The sequence below is a fragment of the Crinia signifera genome, chromosome 2 (assembly GCF_055691185.1).
Source record: "Crinia signifera chromosome 2, ASM5569118v1, whole genome shotgun sequence".
Taxonomy (NCBI): Eukaryota; Metazoa; Chordata; class Amphibia; order Anura; family Myobatrachidae; genus Crinia; species Crinia signifera.
In genome coordinates, this window is record NC_139218.1 from 91,607,617 (window position 1) to 91,633,652 (window position 26,036).

General features: G+C 44.0%; 1 protein-coding gene and 1 long non-coding RNA gene across 6 annotated transcripts in view; one reads left to right on the forward strand and one right to left on the reverse strand.

Annotated features, from left to right (window-relative positions):
* LOC146059915 (uncharacterized) overlaps positions 1-15,295 on the reverse strand; it is a 54,227-nt gene extending 38,932 nt beyond the window's left edge. Inside the window, exon 1 of one of the 2 annotated variants that reach the window (XR_014470338.1) lies at positions 14,965-15,295. This is a non-coding gene — a long non-coding RNA (uncharacterized LOC146059915). Of the gene's footprint in view, positions 1-13,264; positions 13,367-14,964 lie in introns of those variants that run through there. The other variant, XR_014470337.1, reaches the window with a different exon arrangement.
* Positions 1-26,036, forward strand: part of PNPLA4 (patatin like domain 4, phospholipase and triacylglycerol lipase) — an 80,012-nt gene that overhangs the window by 12,197 nt on the left and 41,779 nt on the right. For all 4 annotated transcript variants that reach the window (XM_083172570.1, XM_083172568.1, XM_083172567.1 and 1 more), the window contains exons 3-4: positions 23,617-23,711; positions 23,943-24,078. In XM_083172570.1, the coding sequence (XP_083028696.1) occupies positions 23,617-23,711; positions 23,943-24,078 (231 nt within the window). The remainder of the gene's footprint in view (positions 1-23,616; positions 23,712-23,942; positions 24,079-26,036) is intronic.

A 26,036-nucleotide genomic window follows, 5' to 3' on the forward strand; every position in this document is an offset into this window, starting at 1 on the left:
CCAGACCTAACAGCAGGAACAGCGCTGTCCCTGCTGTTTAGATAGGGCTTCGCAGGCACGATGCTGGCGAAGCCAAAGCAGGCGATGCTGACCGTTCATACATTCGGCCTGCTATCATTTTGATAGCAGCGCTGATATGGACAGGGGAGCATAGCGCCCCTGTCCATTACCGCATCCCGGCTCTATCATACATGGATGAGAAGCGGTATCAGTGCACATAACGTGCGCTGATACCCTTCTCCCCCATAACGACGGATAATACATCTGCCCCATTGTCCCTTGGGTACCAATGTCCCAAGACTTGCAATCCAACGCGCCTCATTTTGCAAGAGCTTTAAACCGCAGTTGCCCCCTCGCTTACACGCCGGTACATGGTCTATCATACAATATTTTAAAGTAGACAGGCCATGTCTGGCTTCGGTGAAGTGGCGTGCAACTGGCTGGTCAGTCACTAGTACCAGATAATAAAGCAGCCTTAATTGAGGACCTGTGGGCCGCCATCCATTCTTTAAAAGCCCTTTTTTTTTTTTTTGATGTACGAAAGGCCACAAGGGCATATAATTTGGTAAATGGTGAACCGGGTATTGCAAGTCAGCCTATATCTAACAGTGTATTGTTTTCCAGATAAAGGATGAAAAAACCTGTTCCCAGGTATAAGGAAACGGCATGTTGTACACATACATCTTATACAACCAGTTTTGCCCAAAGGCAGATCTTCTATACGGGAACCAATATCCGTTTTAACAAGGATATCTCTTAAATTTCTACCACGCCTATAGCATAGCATAAGCCTGGTAGAAGTAAGTTTTAAATCAGGATCGGTCTAAACTATGGGCCACAATTTTTTTGATATTTCGTTGATAAGGGGGCTATGTTGTACGTGTTTACCCACGGGAAGATTTGCTTAGTAGAGTCTTTCTGTACTCTAGTGTAGAGTAAATTAGATCGATCATAAGCTAGTGCTTTAATTTTGGATTCTGCTAATAGTTGGGGATGGTACCCACATTGTATACATTTTTGGATCATATCACCCATTTGTGCATTAGCTAGGACTGGATCGGATGTAATCCGTTGGATACGAAGCAACTGAGAGAATGGTAAGCCACTTAATAATGGTTTAGGATGGCAACTAGTAGCATATAAAAGATTATTTCTGTCAGTTGTTTTTGTGTACAAAATTGTTGTCAACCATCCTTCAGATAACCTGACCAATACATCAAGAAAATGAATTTCTGTGGTACTCATGGTATACGTAAACTTAACCAGACTGCCACTGTTGTTATGTCTATTAATTAAGCCACTCATATCTTCAACAGGACCTGACCACAAGATAAATAGGTCATCTATATACCGCGTATAAAATAATTATACGTTGTGCAATTTCTGGGTCTGAGAAGAATACGAGTTGCTCAATATAAAACATAAAAATATTGCCATAGCACAACCAACCAGCTGCAAACAGAATTGATTGTCATGAATTAAAAAGTTTTTTTTGTAAGAATCAAATTCATCAATGCAACAAGAACATCTACTTTAGGCCCACTGTAAAGGTGATGACCAGACATATATGTTTCTAACACCATTAGACCCAATTGATGTGGAATAATAATAATAATAGCTTATACACCATTATTCCACATCAATTGGGTCTAATGGCATTAGAAACATATATGTCTGGTCATCACCTTTACAATGGGCCTAAAGTTCTTGTTGCATTGAGGAATTTTATTCTTACAAAAAAAACTTTGTTTCTTCAATTCTTTTTTGCAGCTGGTTGGTTGTGCTATGAGTGTGGTATCATCCAAGGTTTGTGAGGGGGGTGTTGCGCGACACAAATTTTTATGGCAGAGGGGACACATTTCTAGTTACACCACTGAGCTTGCTGTTTACACTTATGGGAATGAGGGACTGGGGCAGACCCTTATGTGTTGCCCTGCACTCTCCCTAAGTTTTCTGATCCTTTAAATTTTTGGGGAGATCTGAAGAATCCGTTCCCCAGAGAGCAGCCCTGAACAATCATTTAGACGAAATACCCTTTTGTACCCCTTGGTAGACTCTGTTTTTAAACCTTGCTTATTTAAAAAAAATACACAATATGATTTATTTGTAGCAGGGAGCGTATTTATTGTTTAGAGGGAGGCGACTAACACCCTAGCACCGGACCTGTAAGCATAAATTGTTGTGGAACAGATATTGTTTGTGATCCCTTGTTATACATATCACCAATGCAACATTGCTCCATGACTCTCGGTTGTGTATACGCCAGTGGTCTCCAACCTTTTTCTGGGGCGGGAGTTGCTTGACAAAATAAACCGCCTGAAGAGATACAAATATAAAAAAAAAAAAAAAAAGAAATCTGCAAAATAATCGAAAAAGGCCCTTTACACATTATGCCACACACGGTAATGCCCCTGACACATTAGGCAACATACCGCAATGCCCCAGACACAATATGCCACACACTGTAATGTACAATATGCAGCATACATACCTCCCAACATTGGAGGCAGAGAAGAAGGGACATCTGCGCGTGTCGTAGGCTGAAATTAGGGGGCATGACCTACTAACGTGGCACTCCTGCAAGGCCACATCCCCCATTTTTCTGCTCTGGCGGCATTGCCAGCGCTCTGAGAGCTGCTGGCCATGCCCCCAGCCTCTCTGAATAGATGCTGTGCCATATATACACATGCCCCCAATAGTGCTAGATACACATATGCCCCCAATAGTGCCAGATACACATATGCCCCCAATAGTGCCAGATACACATATGCCCCCAATAGTGCCAGATACACGTATGCCCCCAATAGTGCCAGGTATGCCCCCACAGTGCCTGGCATGCCCCCATAGTGCCAGTTATGCCCCCATAGTGCTGGGTATGCCCCCATAATGCCAGAATCAGGTATGCTCCACAGTGCTGGGTATGCCCCCACAGTGCCAGATACTTCCCCACAGTGCCTGGTATGCTCTCACAGTGCCAGAAACAGGTATGCCCCACAGTGCTGGGTATGCTCCCACAGTGCCAGTTTCCCAGCAACAGCACACTCATCATTGCTGTTGCTGCCGGGGGGAGGACAGTCCGGTGTCTCCCTGCAGTGCCACTCTCTGTGTCCCCTCACTTCCTTGTAACTGGGCCGTCCGCCAATCAAAGCTTGCGGGCCAGCTCCTGATTGGCTGCCGGCCCGCAAGCTCTGATTGGCGGACGGCCCAGTCACAGGGATGCACAGTGAGGGGTAGGAGAGACGCGCGATGGGCTCTCCCCTCGGAAGGGCGGGTGGCGGCAGAGTGGTCGAGCCACCCGAATTGCTGCAGCAAGCTACCAGTAGCTCACGAGCGACGGGTTGGCGACCACTGGTGTACTCTTTAAGGGCCCCAATATGGACACAAATGCCTGATTCTGAGTTATTAGGGAATTTGGCATTGACAACGCAGTTGTCACGTAACTGCCCAGTCTTATTGATGCGTACCAAAGGCTCCATTCTGAGTCGTGTGTATGCTGAAGGGATGCCTGTTACTGATTGATGTCTTATACCTAGAGTGTGGTTTGTGCAATAGCGGATAGTAATGATGACCGCAATGGCGGTGTAAAATATATGGGTGGTACTGGTTTCTGCTTGCAGATGCCACATTAGCATATGGCAGTAAATCGCCCTTTCATGGCTGCTGACTACAGACACTTTGAATATAACTCAGAAACAGAACCAGGCTGTGTCAGATGTAACCCTGATACCTATTTTTAGGTCATTTAGAGGGTCTTTATCCGTTTGGGGGGAAAAAAAAGTGAAATGCAGATAAGAACAAATGTGAACCATGCCAAATTTTTTATGAAAAGTGGGTGTGGTTGGGACCTCAGCAGGATAAAATTGGAAACTATTTTAAAAATCACCTAAAAAAGTATGGACAATTATCACAGGCATGTCTTTATAAAGTGTCCTCCTCCTTTGTTTACCTACAGCAATTTTGGCCTATTTACAGTAAGTGCAGGACAGGGGTTAATATAGAATATCTTATTTTCTTACAATACTGAAAACATGGGTGACTTTAATAAGAATGGTATTAGTAAGGACAGTTTATATTCCACTCATCTTTTTTTTTTTGGTGCCTCTGGTCTAAAATTGGTCTTTTATAAAATATATCTATTATTTGAAAGATTCCAGTTGGAATTCCTGCATTATTCATTGTCATATTGAATAGAGTGCTGTTTTTTCATATAGCTCAGTAATAATGTTTAGCAGATTTCCATAAAGAAGCTGAATGCAGATAAAAGCATGGAATCCTGGGGTCTCTCTGTTTTAGCACATGCCCAAATGGGAACTATGGATTCTAATATAGTATATCTATCTAGGCCATCAAACCTTAAGGATCAAGGGTTTTATTCTGGTTGATTCGCAAGGCTGCAAATTCGTAGCCTTGCGAGTTCACCAAACGCCGTCAGCCCACCCTCGCAGCACACTGGCTGTGAATGAATGTTTAACATAAACATCCATTCTCAGGCTAGGGGGTACCACCCCCATCATACGATGGTCGGCGACCATCGAATGATGGCGAAGGTGCACACATATCTAAGTGACTCTCAGGTCAATCCTGGGTGCGTGCGCCCGCCAATCCTGGGTGCGTGCGCCCGACGAACACCCTGTTCGCCGTGGCCGCAAGCGCCCTGCGTTGCACATGTGCAGAAATGCATGGGGGGAGTGAATGGACCGGAATAAGGTCCCAAATGTCATTGCACTAAGAATTGAGTGATGCACAGTAGTTCAAGCAGTGTTTCATGTCTGTGAATGCTCTTCTGTTTTTCGAGGATTTTGCCTTTACAAAGAAAAAATGAATATGAAAATCATTATTGGAAGTTACAAACTCTAACATTATGTGGTCAGGTTGGTTACCTTTGAGAGGTAGAAATGTCTAAGGACTAAAGGCCCAATTCAGACCTGAACGTACATCAGCAAATTTACATAACAGCTGGTTATTGATACACTGCACATGTGTACGGTTCGCAGTATGTATGCAGGAGGCTGTCCTGTGATGAAATCCTGCAAGTAATTCTATACGCACGCTATTCGCAAGGTGATTGACAGGAAGCAGGCATTTGTGTGGGGGGAAATCGGCCATTTAGTGGGAGTGCTAAAAATGCAGGCGTGCCAGATAAAACGATGGGAAAACACTAGGTATGCCTGAGCATTTTAAGGGAGGGTGTCTGACGTTGGCTCCAGGCCAGATATGCTTTTTTTGGTACTTATGTAGTAGCCAGGCTCCTATTAGCATACTTACAGCACCGTAGGGAAATCGCATCGCATGCGATTTTTCTATATAATTTATTCACTGCTCTCTGGCCTTGGGCGGTAAGATCAGATCGCATTGCATCGGATCGCACTGCACTTAAAATCGCATGCGGTTGCATGCGATTTTATAGGGTGCCATGCCATTTCATTTAGTATACACTTATATGACATACAATGTGATTTACGCACCCCCCAATATCCACGCCAACCCCTACTATCCCCGACACCCCGAAGCGTGGCGAGCAACGGCGGAACCTGTCCTCCCGACCTTTTCATACCCCCACTATCCATGTCCACGTGGAGTTGATTTCATATAGTGTGGCGAGCGCAGCGAGCCACGGAGCCAAAGGCGTGATGAGTGCAGCGAGCCCCGCGAGGGCACGCGGAATACATGTAACGCAATACACGTCTGCTCGCCTTGCTTCGGGCTCGCTTCGCTTGCCACACAATATATAAATTCCACTCCACGCCGACGTGGATAGTAGGGGTATGAAAAGGTCGGGAGGACGGGTTCTGCCACTCTTCGGGGTGTCGTGGATAGTGGGGGTTGGCGTGGATATTGGGGGGTGCGTAAATCACAATGTATGTCATATAAGTGTATACTAAATTAAATGGCATGGCACCCTATAAAATCGCATGCAATTTTAAGTGCAGTGCAATCCGATGCAATACGATCTGATCTTACCGCCCAAGGACAGAGAGAAGTGAATACATTACATAGGAACATTGGATCTCATCGCATGCACAAAATCGCATGCGACACAATGCGATTTTCTTAAGCAGAATAGCCCACTAAGCTATTTGCTTAGTGGGCGCCTGGCTACTACATAAGTACCGCTTTTTCATGGCGCCTGCAATGAGTTGTGCCCAATGTAAAAATCATTAGATGGTGAGCCTGTAACGATGGGTTTTGGACATATTTGTATGGCTGTGAATTGCTGTGCAGCCGCTCCCCCTGACGCCTATTTGCGTCCCCCCACCCGGCTCCTGGCTCTCCCCGCCGCCTCTCTTGCAGCCAGGCTCTTGCGCTCCCTCCGCCTGCAGCTCCCTCTGTATTTCTTAAACCAGGACCTGCTCAATGAGCCCAGGGCTGGGTATTAGGGTGGCCAATCCCGGGATCGGTGGGATCCCGGGATTTGGTCCCTAAAACTCCAGGATTTCAATCCCAGGATTGGAGTTTCCAATCCCGGGATTTGGGGATTTAGACATGCATGCACAGTCTAATGCCGGGCAGCGTCTGAGCTGGTGCTCAGACGCATCCCGGCTTTCCTGTCCCGGGCAGTGCGGCTCTGCACAGCGTGACGACGCCAGAGGTTACGCTGCGCAGGCCACACAACAGCCGCCTCATCATGTGAGCACCACGCTGACCTTCCGCAGCCTCCATGAGACCACCCACCCAGGCTGCCTGCATTCGCCTTTTCCGGGACCCCCATACCATCGCCTGACGCCCACCCACCCAGACTTCATCCTCCAGCCTACACGCCCAGGCTGCATCCGCCCAGCTCCATCGCCCACCCACCCACACCGCACCTGTAAGTAAATATGCGGGCGGCCGGTGCGGGTTTTTGTATTAGGGAAGCCAATCCCGGGAATCCCGGGATTGGGCATTTTTCAATCCCAAATTCCGGGATTGAAAAAATGCCCTGAGATTGGCATCCCTACTGGGTATGCTCGTGGAGGGATCCGACACCAAGTTTCTATTATTATTTATTTGTTTATTTATTTTTTTACACAGACAACATGCACAGATCCGTGCAGGCTTCAGCCAAATACACATGGAAAATTTGGAGTATTTTCCAGTTGTATTACTGCTGAAGGCATAGTCGAGGTCAGCAGTACGAATTATTGTAAATGAGCCGATCAGATAGAACTCTATGGCCATATACGGCCATGGTTTATCGATGGTGTATTCATTCGCACAGCCAAATTACACTGTTTGTAAGTTTACTGGGCCCAGGTATATCACATCGAATGGGTATGAATGGGTGCATTCGTACTCATTCGATCTTAGCAAATGTCCCCCCGTTGTGAGAAAACAATAAGCACACTTTTGTGGATTATCATCTTTAACTTATTGGCAGGAGTACCTGCCAGTATGTGTACTGACAAAGGCAAGTTGTCAAAGAACCAGGGTATCTATAAAAGAAAAGGTTATCACACCCAGAGAGTAAGTTAACACACACATTAATGGAGTATCACACAATATTCTGTCCTATATTGGGCATATTTGGGTTTATAGTGCTTCTTTATTGCTTATGATATGTTCAGGGCATGCACATACCTCTTAACATTACCCTCTCCAGAAGGGATACAATGCTCTGTTCCTGGACTTTCCTTAATGTATGATTACTATCACTTGTGTTGAAACACCTTTCTTATCAATCAACCTCCTTAAAACAGGCGATGGTAATCATAAATTTAAGAGGGAAGTTCAGGAATAGAGCAGTGTGTCCCTCCTGGAATGAGTCATGTTGGGAGGTACTGTATGCATGCGCGCAGTCTTTCCAAATGTTCTACCAATATCACGTACACCCTATAAGCTTTACTTATATTTACCAGCAGGGGGCAGCATTGCCTAAATTATTCATATTTCTAGACTTTTCTTTTCTACTTATACTAGACAAATATTATATTGTCTTTCCAATGCAAACAATAGGCACATACAAATCTTTTGAGTGATAATGTAGTTCACCTGTAAGCATATATTTGAACAAATATTTTGGGTAATAGGCTGCGATTTTGTAAAAGATAAAAAAAATTCTGTAACCTTTTATTTATCGGCAAAACGCACTTTTTCCACAAATCGACATGTAATAGAGTGCAATTTAAGATAAAAATAGCGTGTTTGCCATGACCAAAAATCAATTGAAAACATCAAAATTGCATTTGCAACAATAGGGTGTCTTTTATTAAATCGCACACTTAAAAAATGCACAATAATAGACCTGCTTCTGGCAAGCTAATTTGATAAATTCATGCACAGATCAGTGAGATTCATGCATGCTTCTGTCTTAAAAGGTTTGTAAAAGTTAAATAAAACAAAACAAAAAAAAAATTGGTGCCCCCACGAGCATATCCAGCCTGGGCAGGTACTGGTTTCAGAAATACCGGGGAAAATTTTATTATGGTCTTCCTGTATTTCGAAAACCAGCATGGGGCTCTTTGGCCGGTCATAATTACAAATTTATGGTGGACAAAAAGAGTAGGGGTCCCCCGGATTCGTATAAACCAGCTCCAGGCTCCCACAGTCAGCAGTGCAATGCCACAGCCGGTTTGGACAAGATCTCCAGGCCAAAACATCACTCTGACTAATCAGCCCTTGCCGGGATCCATGGGACCCTCCCAATAACGGGAACCTCCCTAGACCAGGGCTGAAACCTGGAGCTGTCCCCGGTACCCCTGGGTGGTAGGTGTCAGGTTAATAGTTTGTAATTAAATAGCATTTAGTTACTGTATTTTTTGGCCCATAAGTCGCACCTACAGGAGGAAAACAGGAAATAGTGGTAGCCATATGCCCACTACTTAACTTATGTCAAGGGGGAGGTCGGGGAGTCAGGATAAGTAGATGAGGTGTAGTGGAGAAAACACCTAGAGAAAGAAGTTGTAGGCGGTAGCAGTCCTGTGTAGACCAATATGGGGTCTGCGTGGGGCCTCTGTGGGGGCCTGCACACTGGTGGTGGAAACACAGTGGAAGCAGGGCCGGCTCTACCATTAGGCAGCTGCCTAGGGTGCCGGGATCTGGGGGGGGCGACACCAAGTCTGCCTATCAACAAATTTAGAATGTCTATGAGGATCTTTGTTGTACTTAATGTAGGTGGCGGCTGTGGAACTTCTAAGACCTCACCCCCATACCTTCCCTTGAGGCATACTTTCCTACTTTGCTGCCTTTTACTCTGTTGTGGGTGGCAAAAGGGAGGGTGCGGGGGTCCTCAAGTGAAAGCAGGGGACTTGCCCAACACCCCAGGGGGGCTGGGAGGACCTCACAATTTTTTAGCCTCCCTGCCATTCCAGAATGTTAGGTATGCAGGTATGCCTTAAGGGGTTGGAAAGTGGGTATTGATGGCAGTATGGCGGTGGGGGCAGCAGTTGGTCGAAGTTTTGGCTAGCTAGTTTTGGCAATGATAGGATTGGGAGTGATTTGTAAACGCAAATGGGGATGCAGGGGAGGACACTACAGTGTTGTAGGTCCCCTTAGAGTCATAAAGGGTCCTGGGGTTAATGCATTAACCCCAGGACCCTTTATGACTCTAAGGGGACCTACAACACTGTAGTGTCCTCCCCTGCATCCCCATTTGCGTTTACAAATCACTCCCAATCCTATCATATTGCGCTCAAACGTACACACTGGGCGATTTATGATCGTATGCAATCGGCACCAAGCAATTCCATTTTTTCCACATGATCCCACCTCCCTTCATTATGCAATATTCAATATGCAATACCATCAGGACTGCCCAACAATAAATACCCATCAGGTCAGGACAATTACGTGCGGACCGGCATAATCAAACGTGATAATCAATGTAAGGGCTGTTTTCCCTCATCCAAAATGGCCACCATCAGCACGCATCAGGGCCGGCACCAGGATAAAATCCCGGTCAGGACTGAGACACATTATCACTCCCTGAAGAAGACCCACGAGGGTCGCAACGCGTTGGAGTTCACCTTTCATCACAGACACATCACTAAGTCTCCTCCCGGCTGGGAGTCGAGCGCGCAGCAATCACACAGACGGACGGACCCCGGCGGCGAAATCCCGCGAGACGCAACCCCGGAAGTCCCGTCTGCGTGAGGCTGTGGTACCGGCGGATCGAGCGGTCAAGGCGCCGATCCAGCCGCGGTGTAGCAGAGCGGAAGATTGGAAGGGACATCAAGGACCAGCACCACCCGGCCGGTGAGAGCAGGTAAAAGTGCACTGCGGGTGGGACGGGACGCCAGCCCCCCGCACCACTTACACCTGCACGCTTGTGACTTTTGTTTCTCCCATTGACTGCCTCTCCCCACCACCAGTGTGTGTGTATTCCAACAGCACCACTGAGACCCAAACCCCCCCACCTTGACCCCTACTTGCATATCCCCAGCAACGTGCAGCAAATAGGTATACTGTCAGTGAATACAACTTTCAGATATCTCCAACACTTTTTGTCATCATCTTTATTACACACCCTGAGCGCAGGCCCCTACTCCCCCTGTTCCATTATTATCTTTAAAGGGTAGCCCCCCTTTTTTACTGAGGACCAGCAGCTCGGGTGGTTACAGTACTGCCCACACTGGAAATAGCGCCGACCACTCTTTTCTTTACAATATATATATATATATATATATATATATATATATATATATATATATATATATATATATATATATATATATATATATATATATATATATACATACCACGTGTGGGCAATTATTTCAGTTGTGGGCCACTTAACACTCCCAACAAATATTTTGGAGTCTGGTCTCTGAATCAGCTGTCGAGCAGAAGCTATTGTGGTTTGCTTATACCACACTAAGGACTAATCCTGAATTACTTCAGAACGTTATTCCATCTACTATTCCACGCTTGGTATAGGAAATTGGTTTGCTCACACCACATTAAGGAGTAATCCTGAATTTCTTCAGAACGCTATTTTCATCCTTTGCCCCACGCTGGGTATAGGAAATTGATGCTGACAAGCATTATGATTGAGATCTGTTAAGGATCCACTCCTTCATGTTCTTTCAAATGAAAGCTGTATTACACTGTGACTGAAAAATATTAAGTTACCTGTTGACGGTTACCCCTGAGGAAGTCGTTTTAACGACGAAACGCGTTGGGTTTTGTGTATACTGACCGTTATAGAAATCCATGACTCCACACAGATGAAAGAATTTTATTGTCATATTTTATCTGTTTTATATTAAATCTGTTGTACCGTGACCACATTGTCACCATTTGTTCTATTGGTGGTGGATACACTTTAGGAGGGCGCACTTTGTCCATCGTTTGATATATATATATATATATATATATATATATATATATATATATATATATATATATATATATATATACATACCACGTGTGGGCAATTATTTCAGTTGTGGGCCACTTAACACTCCCAACAAATATTCAAGGGTGCATTCCAGCAATTGGAGATGTGGTCACTCACAGAGGTGTGTGCCATTGAATGTATTGTAGCACACCATATACCCCTTTTACACATCATGCAACACTAAAGTAGGCCCCTTATACTTGCCCCTTACATATTATGCCGCACAGATTGAGCCACATGGAATGAGTGAAAATTCACACTAAAGGAGTCAAGACTCACATTATTCCAAACAGAATGAACAAAAATTCACATGGAAGGAGTCAAAATTCACATTATGCCACATAAAATGATCCAAACTTCATGTTATGGCACCCAGATTAAGCCAAAATTCACATTGTGCCTCACTGAATGACGCAAAATTCTGTTATGTGGTGGGAGGGGGTCTCTTTTCAAGTGTAAAGGCGCCCCTCTAGTGCACTTTGGAATGTTTCATCCGATGCAGAGCAATAAAATTAAATCAAATTAAAATGTAAAATGGAGGTAGAATCTGCCTTCATTTTACATTCCCTCTCCCCCAGGACCCAGATAGCAGCATCTTCTACCAGGTACCAGCATCTTCTACATTTATACATACTACACCCACTGCCGCTCTCATTCATACATACTACACACACTGCCGCCCTCATTCATACATCCTACACCAGGGCTTGACAAATTAAAAAAAAATCTAGGAGCCAGGATGAAAATGTAGGAGCCAGAAAAAAAAATAGTGATAGTGTGCGCCAAAAAGTAACAATGCCTATTACATATGTCACATACCCAGTGTTCCCGCTAGACTGTTTTAGCGGGGCACTGCGCCCTGCCTGATTTTTAATGGTAAAATGTGCCCTGTCCCTCTAGCAGCGCCATGCTAGAACAGCCTGTTGTCTGCCTGACACACCGCACGGAGAAGCCCAGTGCCGCCGTAGACGGCGATGCCCGGCACTTCCCTGGCAGCACAGCGACTCCGGCGGGGCCGGGTCCGCCCCTTTGATGACGGTGGTGGCTGGACCCACCCCCTTTGATGATGGCGGTGGCCCCCAGCACCTTTGCCCGCACAAAACCCTAGAGCAGGGCTGGGCAATTGCGGCCCTCCAGATGTCGAGGAACTACTCATCCTAGGATGCTTTGCATTAGTTTTGCTATGTGGCCATGCTGATGTGTAGTTCCTCAACATCTGGAGGGCCGCAATTGCCCAGCCCTGCCCTAGAGGGAACACTACATACCCATTACACATACCCATATGCCACAATGCCCATTACGCCACACACTAAAAAACCTTTTGCATACTATACCACACACAATAATGCCCATTACATATACCACACACACCGTAATGTCCATTACACGGTAAATCAAACACCGTAATGCCCATTACATATAATACCATACGCCGTAATGCTCATGGCATATTATGCCACAGTGCTGCTTACCTACATGCTCATTGCTATGGGTTTCTGGCTTGATGCCAGGAAGGGGCAGAATGAGAAAAAATGACGGGGGGGGGGGGGGCTCTGGTCTCTCTGTGTACTATCAGCACTTACAACAGCCTCGGGTGCCCCTGTTAAAACAAAGACACATAAACAGATGGCCCCGCGGTGGGTTATAATGTTCAATACAACAGCCAGCAGAGCGGCAGCCCGGTGCTAAACTCAAGCACGGAGCTGCAGTGGTAGCTCCCGATTAGCTTGTGAGCTGCCTTGACTTATGTAATAGGCGCGCCGCGGACCTGCTCTGATACAGCGGCAGCCGGGAGAGTTGTGCACCATTCTGCCGGGCTGCCGCTATGCTGGCTGTTATATTGAACATAATAATCCACCGCGGCGCCATCTGTTTACGTGTCTAATAACAGGCGCCCAAGGCTGCTGTAAGTGCTGATAGGATAACCAGCCACAGGGACCCTCTGCTTACCCTGCCTCTCCCTGTCCATCTACCGGCAGCAGGGAGAGTTGTGAACTGCTCTGCCGGCTGCTGTGAAGCCACCACTCTGCCCGGGGGTTCTGCGTACTGGCAAATCTGGTCGCCAGGAAGCAGAATCTGGTCGCCATGGCGGCCGAGCCCTGTCCTACACACACTGCCGCCCTCATTCATTCATCCTACACACACTGCCGCCCTCATTCATACATCCTACACACACTGCCGCCGTCATTCATACATCCTACACACACTGCCGCTGTCATACATACATACTACACACACTGCCGCTGTCATACATACTACACAAACCAACGCTCTCATACATACATACTACACAAACTGACGCTCTCATACATACTACACACACTACCATTGTCATACATACATACTACACAAACTGACGCTCTCATACATACATACTACACACACTGACGCTCTCATACATACTACACACACTGACGCTGTCATGCATACATACCACACACACTGACTCTCTCATCCATACTACACACACTGCCACTGTCATACATACTACACACACTGACTCTGTCATGCATACATACCACACACACTGACGCTCTCATACATACTACACACACAGCCGCTGTCATACATACTACACACACTGCCGCTGTCATACATACATACATACTACTCACACTGCCGCTGTCATACATACATACTACACACATTGCAGCTGTCATACATACATACTACACATACTGCCGCTGTCATACATACTACACACACTGCCGCTCTCATACATACTACACACATTGCTGCTGTCATACATACATACTACACACACTGCCGCTCTCATACATACATACTGCACACACTGCTGCTGTCATACATACTAAACACACTGACGCTCTCTCATACATACATACATACCCTACACACTGACGCTCTCATACATACATACATACATACCCTACACACTGACACTCTCATACATACATACATACTACACACACTGACACTCTCATACATACATACATACTACACACACTGACGCTCTCATACATACTACACACACTGACGCTGTCATGCATACATACCACACACACTGACTCTCTCATCCATACTACACACACTGCCACTGTCATACATACTACACACACTGACTCTGTCATGCATACATACCACACACACTGACGCTCTCATACATACTACACACACAGCCGCTGTCATACATACTACACACACTGCCGCTGTCATACATACATACATACTACTCACACTGCCGCTGTCATACATACATACTACACACATTGCAGCTGTCATACATACATACTACACATACTGCCGCTGTCATACATACTACACACACTGCCGCTCTCATACATACTACACACATTGCTGCTGTCATACATACATACTACACACACTGCCGCTCTCATACATACATACTGCACACACTGCTGCTGTCATACATACTAAACACACTGACGCTCTCTCATACATACATACATACCCTACACACTGACGCTCTCATACATACATACATACATACCCTACACACTGACACTCTCATACATACATACATACTACACACACTGACACTCTCATACATACATACATACTACACACACTGACACTCTCATACATACTACACACAATTGATACTCTCACTCAAACATACATATATACATCCCATCACACCACATGTCAAGGCACACTGAGACCACTACCTTATGTCCCCTGGCTCCTGGAGCTGAAGGCCGGGCTGCTGCTGATGTCCCCTGGCTCCTATTGCTGCAGGCCAGGCTGCTGCTGATGTCCCATGGCTCCTGTTGCTGCAGGCCAGGCTGCTGCTTAGACAATTTGAGCTGTCTCCCACTCCCAGTGTTTGGCCAGTCGCATCCCAGCTGTAAACTGCTGGTGGCCATGCTTTTGGGCCCGAAGGGTATGTCTCCCTTTGCTGGCTGCTGATGGATGGGGAGTGCTGGATGAGCAGCCGGCTCCTCTCCGCCTCCCTCCAGTGTGAGAACTTAGGGCCAGGCGGCGATCAGAGCCGACCCACCAAACAGTGCAGGAGGAAGTGGTGATTCCTCCTGCAACCACAGGAGACAGCGTGCACAAAAGGCAGATTCCTGGCACTGTCAGGAAGCTCCGGGTCCGCCGCTGTATCCTGGTCCGAACTCTGCTGTCTTCCGGAGACCCAGCAGCAGCAGTTCAGCAATACGCCCCGCCCCCCATGGCGCCGCCTCTGCCTATCTGTGTTATAGGCACTCTAGTAGTAATGGAGTACTTTATAATCCTATGGTCACCTGTCTAATGCTGGCCATACATCAGAAAGATCTTAAGATCGATTGCGCTCATGATTGTGTCCAATTTCCCTTCAATTCCCCGGCAGTCCTTGGTGGTTTTCGGACACACAATGTGCACACAATCTGCATACAATCCATCTTACAATCAATTGAGATTGTATGATTGGGTACAATATATTTCTGATGTATGGCCACCTTAAGGATATTCCAGGTAGTACCCTTGAATAATTTCAGAACATCAGTTTGGGTGCTTTCATCTAAAATATTACTGAAAAATTTATATTTTTATAAAACTTTTCGACTCCCTTCTCCAGATCGAGAAAGGTGGCCTGTCTGTCAAAATATAAAATCAGAAGCTTAGATTCTTAGATTCCCAGTACCCAAGTCCCAACTTTTAAAATTGCCACATATACATGACAGAGGATAGGGACATAGGTGTGAAGAGAAAATAGTATTAATAAATTGAGTGATTTTCTACCAGAATTTTCACATTCCCCCACACAGTGAATAACTGTGGCATGGGACATGACACATTTTACATGATTACCTGATGCTATTGTCATCATATATTTTCTTTGTGCAGGAGTGATGTAAGCCCTATGAATCGTCTGTATATGAACCTCCTGTAAATATGATGATTGTAAAGGGACTATGTAAAAACCGGAACCGGATTAATTCCCGGACCGGGGGGTGTCCCGTCTGGTGGGTTTCTTGCCCGGGGGTTCCCTGTGATAGCTATCATCAGGGACATGGGGAAGGGGAGATTGCTGCCTCCCCGTGTGGTCCGGACCATCTGGTTTTTGCTACATGCCCGGACCATACAGCGAGGCTTTATTCTCCCCCTCCTCCACTCCCTTGTGACAGGCAGCCCCCCCAGACAGGACACCCCCCAGACCGGACGCTACAAGCTCCGGACTGCAGAATTGTATGTCCGGTCCGGGGGTCTTGTCCTGGTCCGGTTTTTACCCATACCCATTGTAAATACTTTAGCGTAGAATCATAATCGTTTAAAAGGCCAAAACCAATTAAATAATTGCCACTTTTAAAACATGGGCAGACTCGCCATATTCCACATAGCATGCAGCTTACGGATTATTACATAAGCCCCATGGTGTGAAAGTTGGGTAAGCACCCTGGACAGAAAGGCTAAAGACAATATATGCAGATGTACAGTACTGCACTTAGTATTGCATTGTGGCACATGTTAGCATGTTTGCATTTGTAATCTTTTACCAGTTATTTCTCATATTGAACCTAATTTTAGGAGGTGTCTTTGACACAGCCCTGGGCTTCAATGGACATGGTACGTCACTTGGTCTTCCTCTTCAGTGTTGCTGTAGAGCCAGCATTGATTCCAGAGCAAAGGATGTTTTCATTCCAACTGGTTCTTGGCATTGAATTTAGACCTTCAATACACTAATCAGCAGTTGCACAATCCACATCAAGAAAGTTAAAGAACATCTGAATGTACCATCTCCTGTTGTTGCATTTGTGTGGTTACTTTGCCCCACACTGATCTATGAGATCCACTCCCCCATGTGCATGTTAAACTACAACTACTCTGTACTTAATGTGGGGTACACACCAGGACATATGGCCCAAAATAAGGCAATTTAGATACAATCTCGACCGATTGTATGTAAATTGACCATGTTTTGGTCCATTTCGCTGTACTTTTGATGCGATCCCTATCCGATGCGCGGCCCCGCGGGTCGGGCGGTCTTTTCTGAGATACTACCTGCTGCAGGTAGGATCTCAGAACCGACCATTGCAGTATGCGGGGGTTGTGATTGGATCGCGATCACATCAGTGGCATTTTCGTGGCGTATCTGCGGCGCCGTCAGCTCATGAGCGGGTCGTAAGTTCCTGTGATGACCCACTCACGAGTACCATCGTCCTGGTGTGTACCGGGCATAACTCTGTTGGTGTCTGGAGAAAATAAAAAAAATACTACTAGGATATCTGCTTCTAATGATAAAAATGAAAATTATTTACAATTTAAGTAAGTTAAAATCACATAACTTACAAGTTCAGATAGCTATATATATATATATATATATATATATATATATATATATATATATATATATATATATATATACTGTGGGTGCGAGCCGGCACTCACTCCTTATAGGATCAAATGCCCCTGGGTGCCCTCCGCGTAGAATTAACAAACAATGGGAAGAGAGCGGCGTCACTCCAAAAGGACTTAGTAATAGAAATTTATTGAAACATCACATCAAGTGGACACAACGCTATGTGTCGACGTTTCAATGCATACGCATTTTTTTCAAGACAGCGTGTGGCCAAACAACAAGAATACATGTACATAAGCATATTTATACTCACGATACCACATGGAGGTCCGCCCGGCCGCCGAGTGTGTCAGGACTTCCCCCAGCATGTGGGCGTCGCTCCAACACTGACGGCATCCGATGCGCGCCCGTTGCTAGGTGACGCTCAGGACGCTAGATACCGTCCCCGGCCGCCGGACAAACCTACAAAAAACACGCAACACCAGGTTAATTACACATACATAACCTAAATGTAAACTAATGAACAAGGATGAGCACAGAATACTGTAAATGGCACAGATCATGCAGAATGGGGACAGGACGCATTTACAAGAACACATTCCAATTGAGGCGCTCATTCAAACCATACGGCTTGGAGGTGCCCAACTTATAAATCCATTTGGATTCAAGCTTTAATAATAGTCCATCCCTATCACCCCCGCGTTTGAGGGGGGGCACATGATCGATCAGGATGAAGCGCATATCGCTGACAGTGTGGTTAGCCTCCAACCAGTGCCTAGCAACAGGTTGGTCAGCCGTCTTTGTCCGCAGAGCTGTGTTAATGGACGACCGATGCATGGCCATCCGTTCACGTATGGTCCTCACTGTCTTACCTATGTAATGTAATTTACACGGGCAGGACATGAGGTACACAACGTGAGTGGTTAAGCATGTGAGTACATGCTTAATATGTATAACAGTGGAATTGGTCGGGTTCTCGAAATTCCGGCAGACTACCATGTACTACATGCAAGAACATGGTAGTCTGCCGGAATTTCGAGAACCCGACCAATTCCACTGTTTTACATATTAAGCATGTACTCACATGCTTGTGTTCTTGTAAATGCGTCCTGTCCCCATTCTGCATGATCTGTGCCATTTACAGTATTCTGTGCTCATCCTTGTTCATTAGTTTACATTTAGGTTATGTATGTGTAATTAACCTGGTGTTGCGTGTTTTTTGTAGGTTTGTCCGGCGGCCGGGGACGGTATCTAGCGTCCTGAGCGTCACCTAGCAACGGGCGCGCATCGGATGCCGTCAGTGTTGGAGCGACGCCCACATGCTGGGGGAAGTCCTGACACACTCGGCGGCCGGGCGGACCTCCATGTGGTATCGTGAGTATAAATATGCTTATGTACATGTATTCTTGTTGTTTGGCCACACGCTGTCTTGAAAAAAATGCGTATGCATTGAAACGTCGACACATAGCGTTGTGTCCACTTGATGTGATGTTTCAATAAATTTCTATTACTAAGTCCTTTTGGAGTGACGCCGCTCTCTTCCCATTGTTTATAAATATATATATATATATATATATATATATATATATATATATATATATATATATATATATTATAAGATCGCACTTCATACAATAAATAAGCAACCACTGGGGTGACGTCCAGAACTTTCTTGGTAAGAAAAAAGTCCATGTATATAAAGAACAAAAAGACTCACTCTCCAGACTGTTTCATGCAAAATAAAAGCTGTGTATTTGTATTCACATAGACATCAGTATAAATAGGGTACTCAACGTTAGCATTTCAGTCCTATCAGGACCGTCTTCAGGAGTTAGACATCAAGGGCATCCATTTAGGGTGAAGCACAGCGTGGACCACACACTCTGTAGGAACCTGCTGTGTGGTCCACGCTGTGCTAACGTTGAGTACCCTATTTATACTGATGTCTATGTGAATACAAATACACAGCTTTTATTTTGCATGAAACAGTCTGGAGAGTGAGTCTTTTTGTTCTTTATATATATATATATATATATATATATATATATATATATATATATATATATATATATATATATATATATATATATATATATATATATATATATATATATATACAGTATATATATATATATTCATAATATTATATATATAATAATCGTATCTGCTGTAAAAACTGGCATATTCCATATGGCTATTATATGAGGAAAATATTTTTAGTTTCGGCCTATATGCCAATATACAGTAAGCCTTGAATGCAGTGTAGATCTCTGTTTTGCGTGATGTCCACTAAAGTGGACATATGATTTTACATCAACTGTGAGACAAATAAATGAAGTATTTAATCAAAATATCTACCATAGTATTGCTAAGCTATTTTTGAATAAACATATTTTACAGAATGCCCTGAAGTACTCCGTTCTGGTGAACGTTTTTAGCCATTTTATTTAACCTTATTGTTTTTGTAGGCATTAAAGGGTTGTATTGTGTTAGCTGTGCTTAATTACCACAGATAATGGATCCCCTGCAGGGGCAAATGCAGGATTTTCAGAAGGGCGTTTCCAGACGGGCGGAGCAAAGGACAGAGATGGACACTTAGGTGACCCAGTATATGCCGGGTCAGTTAAAGTATTATAGATAAATCAAATGTATATAAATAATACTAATAAATATATATATATATATATATATATATATGTGTGTATATATATATATATATATATATATATATATATATACACACACACACACACACATATACATACATACATACATACATACATACATACATACATACATACAGGGGTGTCAACAGCAGTGTAGACCCCTGGGTATAGCATTGTATTGGGGCCCCTACCGATCCTCCAACGGTAGGGGTGGGGGAAGCTTTGATGTCCCGCGGATGGTAGGGGGTATTGCTCAGCATGTAGGGCCTGGATCAGTAATTTCCACTAATTACCCCTTTACTTCACATATGGTGGGAGATGGGGTGGGAGAAGGGGGCATTGGGCTGAATGAAGGGGCCCTGATTCATAACTTCCAGGGTGGTAGAGGAAGCTTAGTATGCAGAGGAGGGGTGTATAGTGGAGTGGGCTTATTATTCATAATTTCTGGTGGGAGGACAGCTTGCTTGACTGCAGATATCTCCAGTTCCTGGAAATAGATTTCTTAGATTTTAATGGAATTAAAAATGAGAGAATCCCACCAACAAAATGGTATTGGGCACTAGGGAATCAGAGTTCAGGAGGCAGAGCAATCTGCCAACTAGAATATAAAACTACATACCAGGTGTGTGGACCTGGAGCAGTAACCAGCTGCTGGAAGGCTGATATCTCTGGTTCTGGGAACAGTAGAGACAAGCTGCTAGTGTCCATCAAAGGGGGAGAGTCCTATATTTTGGAATTCATCCTCAGAAAAACTCTAAAGATGCGTACACACGGGGGCGATTTTGTGTAATATTGCGGGAAATATGGTCGCTGAGTGACCATATTGCCGCGATGGGAGTGTGCACCGGCGATATATCGCCGGGTGCGCGCTCACTATTTTACCCCTATAGTGATCGCTGGTCGCAGGAACATGATCCTGCGACCAGCTGATTACCACTGCCGGGCTCCCCCCGGCAGTTTCTTTTTCATCAGCGACCATCTCTGGTCGCTGATGAACAGGAGACACAGAGCAATATATCTCCCCCCGTGTGTACGGGGCTTAAGTCAGACAGAACCTGAAATATCTGACTGGGAAGAGCAATTAACAGGCTTGAAGTCAGGTACCCATGGAAAGAGGGGACCCTCAGCTTTCAGGGCCCTAAGACTCCTGGGGTGGTTTCTGGGTACTCAGAAACCCCCCCTCCGTGCGCCACTGCCCTAAGGGCTATAAAATTATCCCTGTAAGCTGGCACTTATCGCTGATCTTTCCTGTCCTTAGTTTTATTATTTTATGTTTTGAAGCAAATTTTAGTAATGAAAGTCAGTTGGATTCATATGGGGGCATACACATTGATTCAAATACAAAGAATATTATTAAACTTGCCCAATAAAATTGGGTATATCCATTCCTTATCTCCGTGAATTTTGATTGTCAAAAAAGGCTAAAGTGTTAGGGGGTCTCTGCAGTAGAGATATTCCCCACACTCCTGGACAAGTTCCATCTAGTTTTATCATTTCCAATTTTTGAGCCAGCATGCCATGGTGTACACTTGTATAGAAAATATATCCATAAACAAATGAGACCCAACAAAAAATAGAATATACAAATAGTATGTGTTCTCAATTATTAATTATTTTTGAATTATGTTGGGTACATGTACAGTGTTTAGTTATTACAATGATTGTGAAAGACAATATAATTTCATTTAGGATGACTGAGTGAAAAATTAGTTTTCCAGATCCATTTGACCATAGACAATGAATGACTTCTGAATGGCTTCTGTGAGCATCATTGAGGTGTTCAACAAATCAAAACTTATAAATCCTATAGCGGAGATTCTTTGCTGCACAGCGTTAGGCTGACCTAGTCATATACAATATAATATAGTTTTATTTTCTGAACATTATGGTGGATATTCAATCTGGTATTCTGAGTTTTGGAATGTCTGAACAGTCGGAATCCCTACTGTTTTTTTTCTGGTGTCCGACACTAACTCGACAGTTGTAATTGAATGTTCCCACTGTCGAGAGTTGTAAAAGTCTTTGGATTGTTGGAAAAAAGCAGCAGATCCAACAATCCATGTCCATTTCCGACAAAACAGATGTAACTTTTTAAAAAAAGTTGAAACTGACAACCTTCAATGCTATCGGGGACGACAACATTGAATAGGCGAGTGTGGATACTTTCACCTGTTACAAATATCAGCACAGATTGAACATCCCCCTTTATAGGAGAAAATACATCCACTTAATCACCTAATTACAGCACCCAGAGTTAAGGTATAATAATTTACTTAAGATGTTCTTATCTCCAAAAGACCCCATGTTGACTTCCCCATCACTGTAGTCTCATCACAAATTCTTGGTGATATTCTGATCTGCAAATTACCTTGCATTCAGCACATTGTGCTCGGTGATAGAGGCGTTGCATTTGTCCAAAACGGGGAGGAGCCAAGTGTATAGTCCATTGAATCACATGTATTATTCCAAATCCCTTTCTTAGGTGGATACACAGACTACAGTGACCTTTTGTTTAAAAAGAGTGGTGGAGCTCTACAAATTGGTCAATTGGGTTATTAGAGTTAAATAGTAACAATCATTTGTTTGTATAAAATGTACACAATAATGAAAGGGTATAAAAATTAGACAATTAAATTAAGCATATATAGAAACAAGTAAATTACTTGATATAAAAGGAGGGCAGTCAGAGGTTATATACTTAATGGATGCAGTTCCGTTTATCCAATTTTCCCAGATCCGATCCATTGCAATTAAATGTGGGAATCCATAAACCTTGATATATTCCACAAATTGAGGGGGTGTCATGGAGGGGGTGTCCTCAACATCGTTGAGGACACCCCCTCCATTTGGGGAATATATGCATCCTCCAGTGACATTTCTCACAATCCGGCAAGGTCTATGGATTCCCTCATTTAATTGCAATGGATCTGATCTGGGAGAACTGAGCACCTTTTCTCAAGGAGAGACAAACGGGACTGCATCCAATAAGTATATAACCTCTGACTGCCCCCCATTTATATCAAGTAATTTACTTGTTTCTATACAGTATATGCTTAATTTAATTGTCTAATTGTTATACCCTATCATTATTGTGTTAATTTTATACAAATAAATGCATGTTAATATTTAACTCTAATAACCCAATTGCCCAATTTGTAACGCTCCACCCCTCTTTTTTTTATCTAGTATTAACTTTAAGCGGTTTGATACCCCCTAGCAGGAGCAGCTTGACACAACACCCATACAGGCGCATTTTTTCCTTTGGCCGTAAGGCTCAAAGTAATTCTTTTGTTTCCAGTGACCTTCTGTTTGTCAGTCTGTGTGCTCCATTTTTATTTCGTTTACGTTTTTTTTTATCATTCTAATCTTAGGAAAGTACGGATTTCATCTACACATTTTCAGAAGACGTTAGGAAAGAAACCCTTGGAGCAGTTACACCAAGATATGATTTTATGAAACGCTTACGGTATGTATGACGGCGTGATAGCATTTGCGAGTGTCTGTAACATGTAGGTTGCGGTACTTATAGTAGTGCCTACAGTAAAACAGACCACATACACAGATAGCCCTTTCGCATCAATGAAAACACAAAAGGTTTTCTTCCTCAAACATGAAGCTGAATGCAGAACACCTGTTAAATATTTATTGCATGCTAAATAATTAAATATGAGTAATGTTTATAATTTCTTTGCCATAGGGAAGGCATAGAAGCCATTCTACCTCATAAAGCTCATGAGATGGCTGAGAATTGTCTCTACATATCAATCACGAACACCAAAAGCAGAGAAAATTGCTTGGTTTCAAGTTATGCCTCTAGAGAAGAGCTCATTAAGGTAACAATGTTGTCATCATTGACTTTGGCAAATGTAAATTTATTGTGTTGCACTAAACCTAATGAGCTATTTTGTTTTATTTATGTTATTCCCCCATTCTTCTTGACATAATCAGATGCCATGTATGCAGCTAAAATACTTTTTTCTTCATTTCAGTGTCCTTACCATCTATTGAGCTCTGTATAATAATTGTTGATCAAGCTCTAACGGGCTTTATTCAGGCTGTAATTCTGCAAAGTGTGGTACGCTATGGACAACAGCTGCTACACAAAATTGGCATGTAGTGGAATAAGACTTGCTCAACTTTAGGCCCATACACACTGGGCGAATTTGAGCTGAAAATCGCTCAACACAGCATGTTTTAGCGGCTTTCAACTCAAAGCCGCCCAGTGTGTATGCCCCGGCGATGAGTGCTGCATCATCGCTAGGAATGCCGTTCATCTGCTGGTAATACCAGAAGATGAGCGGCTTTGAGGGTGGCTTTGCATAGCACTGCTCTATGCAAAGCCACCACCCTTTTGCTTGTGTCGACCTTCTACCTGTTGACCAATAGTGGTCGACCGATTGACTACCTAGACACTGTCAAGCTAATGACACATCCTATATAATAAAAGATGATGCAGCTCACCTCTAATGGGGGAAATTCAAGTGTTCAATAGTCAGGCTCTGTTTATCTGCCGGTGCTGGAATTAAATTACTGTTGTATAGTCATTGTCTCAGGCTGCTAACTACTGTAGTCTCATATGTTTGTCTAAACAAAAAGTTAACATTTCAAATCTTGCTTAATTGAGTGCATTGTACAGTATGTTACACTACTGTTGTATACTGGAGAAAGGAGAGAACAAAATATTAGATTTAATATAGCTCTGCTCTCAGTTGAGGTCCAAACACTGGGTTAAAAATCGCTCAGTGCATACACACAGAGAGATTTTCACAGGGGGTGAATGACTTCCCATAGCAGGAAGCTATGGAAAGCCATCCTCCCCATCATTCATCTGCTGGCAATACCAGCAGATGAATGGCGGGGCCGGCGATAATGCGGAAATTCGCATCACTGCTCATCACCGGGCCATACACGCTGGGTGACTTTTGAGCTGAAACGACAAAAGTGAGCTGCATTCAGCTCAATATCATTCAGTTTGTATTGGCCTTTGAACTAAAATTTGACGGCAGATAAGAACCACTTGGCCCATCTAGTGTGCCCCTTTTTTAAACATGTTTCTTCAAACCATATTTGATCCTTATTTGTTTGTAAGGATATCAATATGCCTATCCCAAGCATGTTTAAATTGTACTACTGTATTTGCATCTACCACCTCTGATGGTAGGCTATTCCACTTATCTACTACTCTTTCTGTGAAGTAATTCTTCCTCAGATCTCCCCTGAATCTCCCTCCCTCTAGTTTCAATGCATGTCCTCGTGTTCTGTTGCTCCTCTTCCTGTGAAGAATGTCTCCCACCTGTACCTTATTAAAACCCTTGATATATTTGAAAGTTTATATCATGTCCCCCCTTTCCCTTCTCTGCTCTAAGTATACATATTAAGATCTTTTAGTCTTACATTTTGTGATGTAGGCCATGCACCATTTTAGTTTCCCTTCTTTGTACAGGCTCTAATGTATTTATATCTTTCTGGAGATATGGCCTCCAGAACTGGACACAGTACTCTAGATGAGGTCATACCGATGACCTATACAGTGGCATTATTACTTCTTTCTTTCTACTGCTGATTCGTCTCCCTATGCAACCAAGCATCTGACTTGCCTTCTTCATTGCTTTGTTACATTGCCTACCTGCCTTTAAGTCCCCTGAAATAGTGACACCTAGATCCCTCTCTTCCTCAGTAGTTCCACTATATGCTAAATTCTTCACATGGTCAGTCTCACTTTGGCCTGTGTTTCAAGCTGGCAATTTAAAATATGTCTGTATTTATTACAGGCTCTATAAAAATAGGTGAC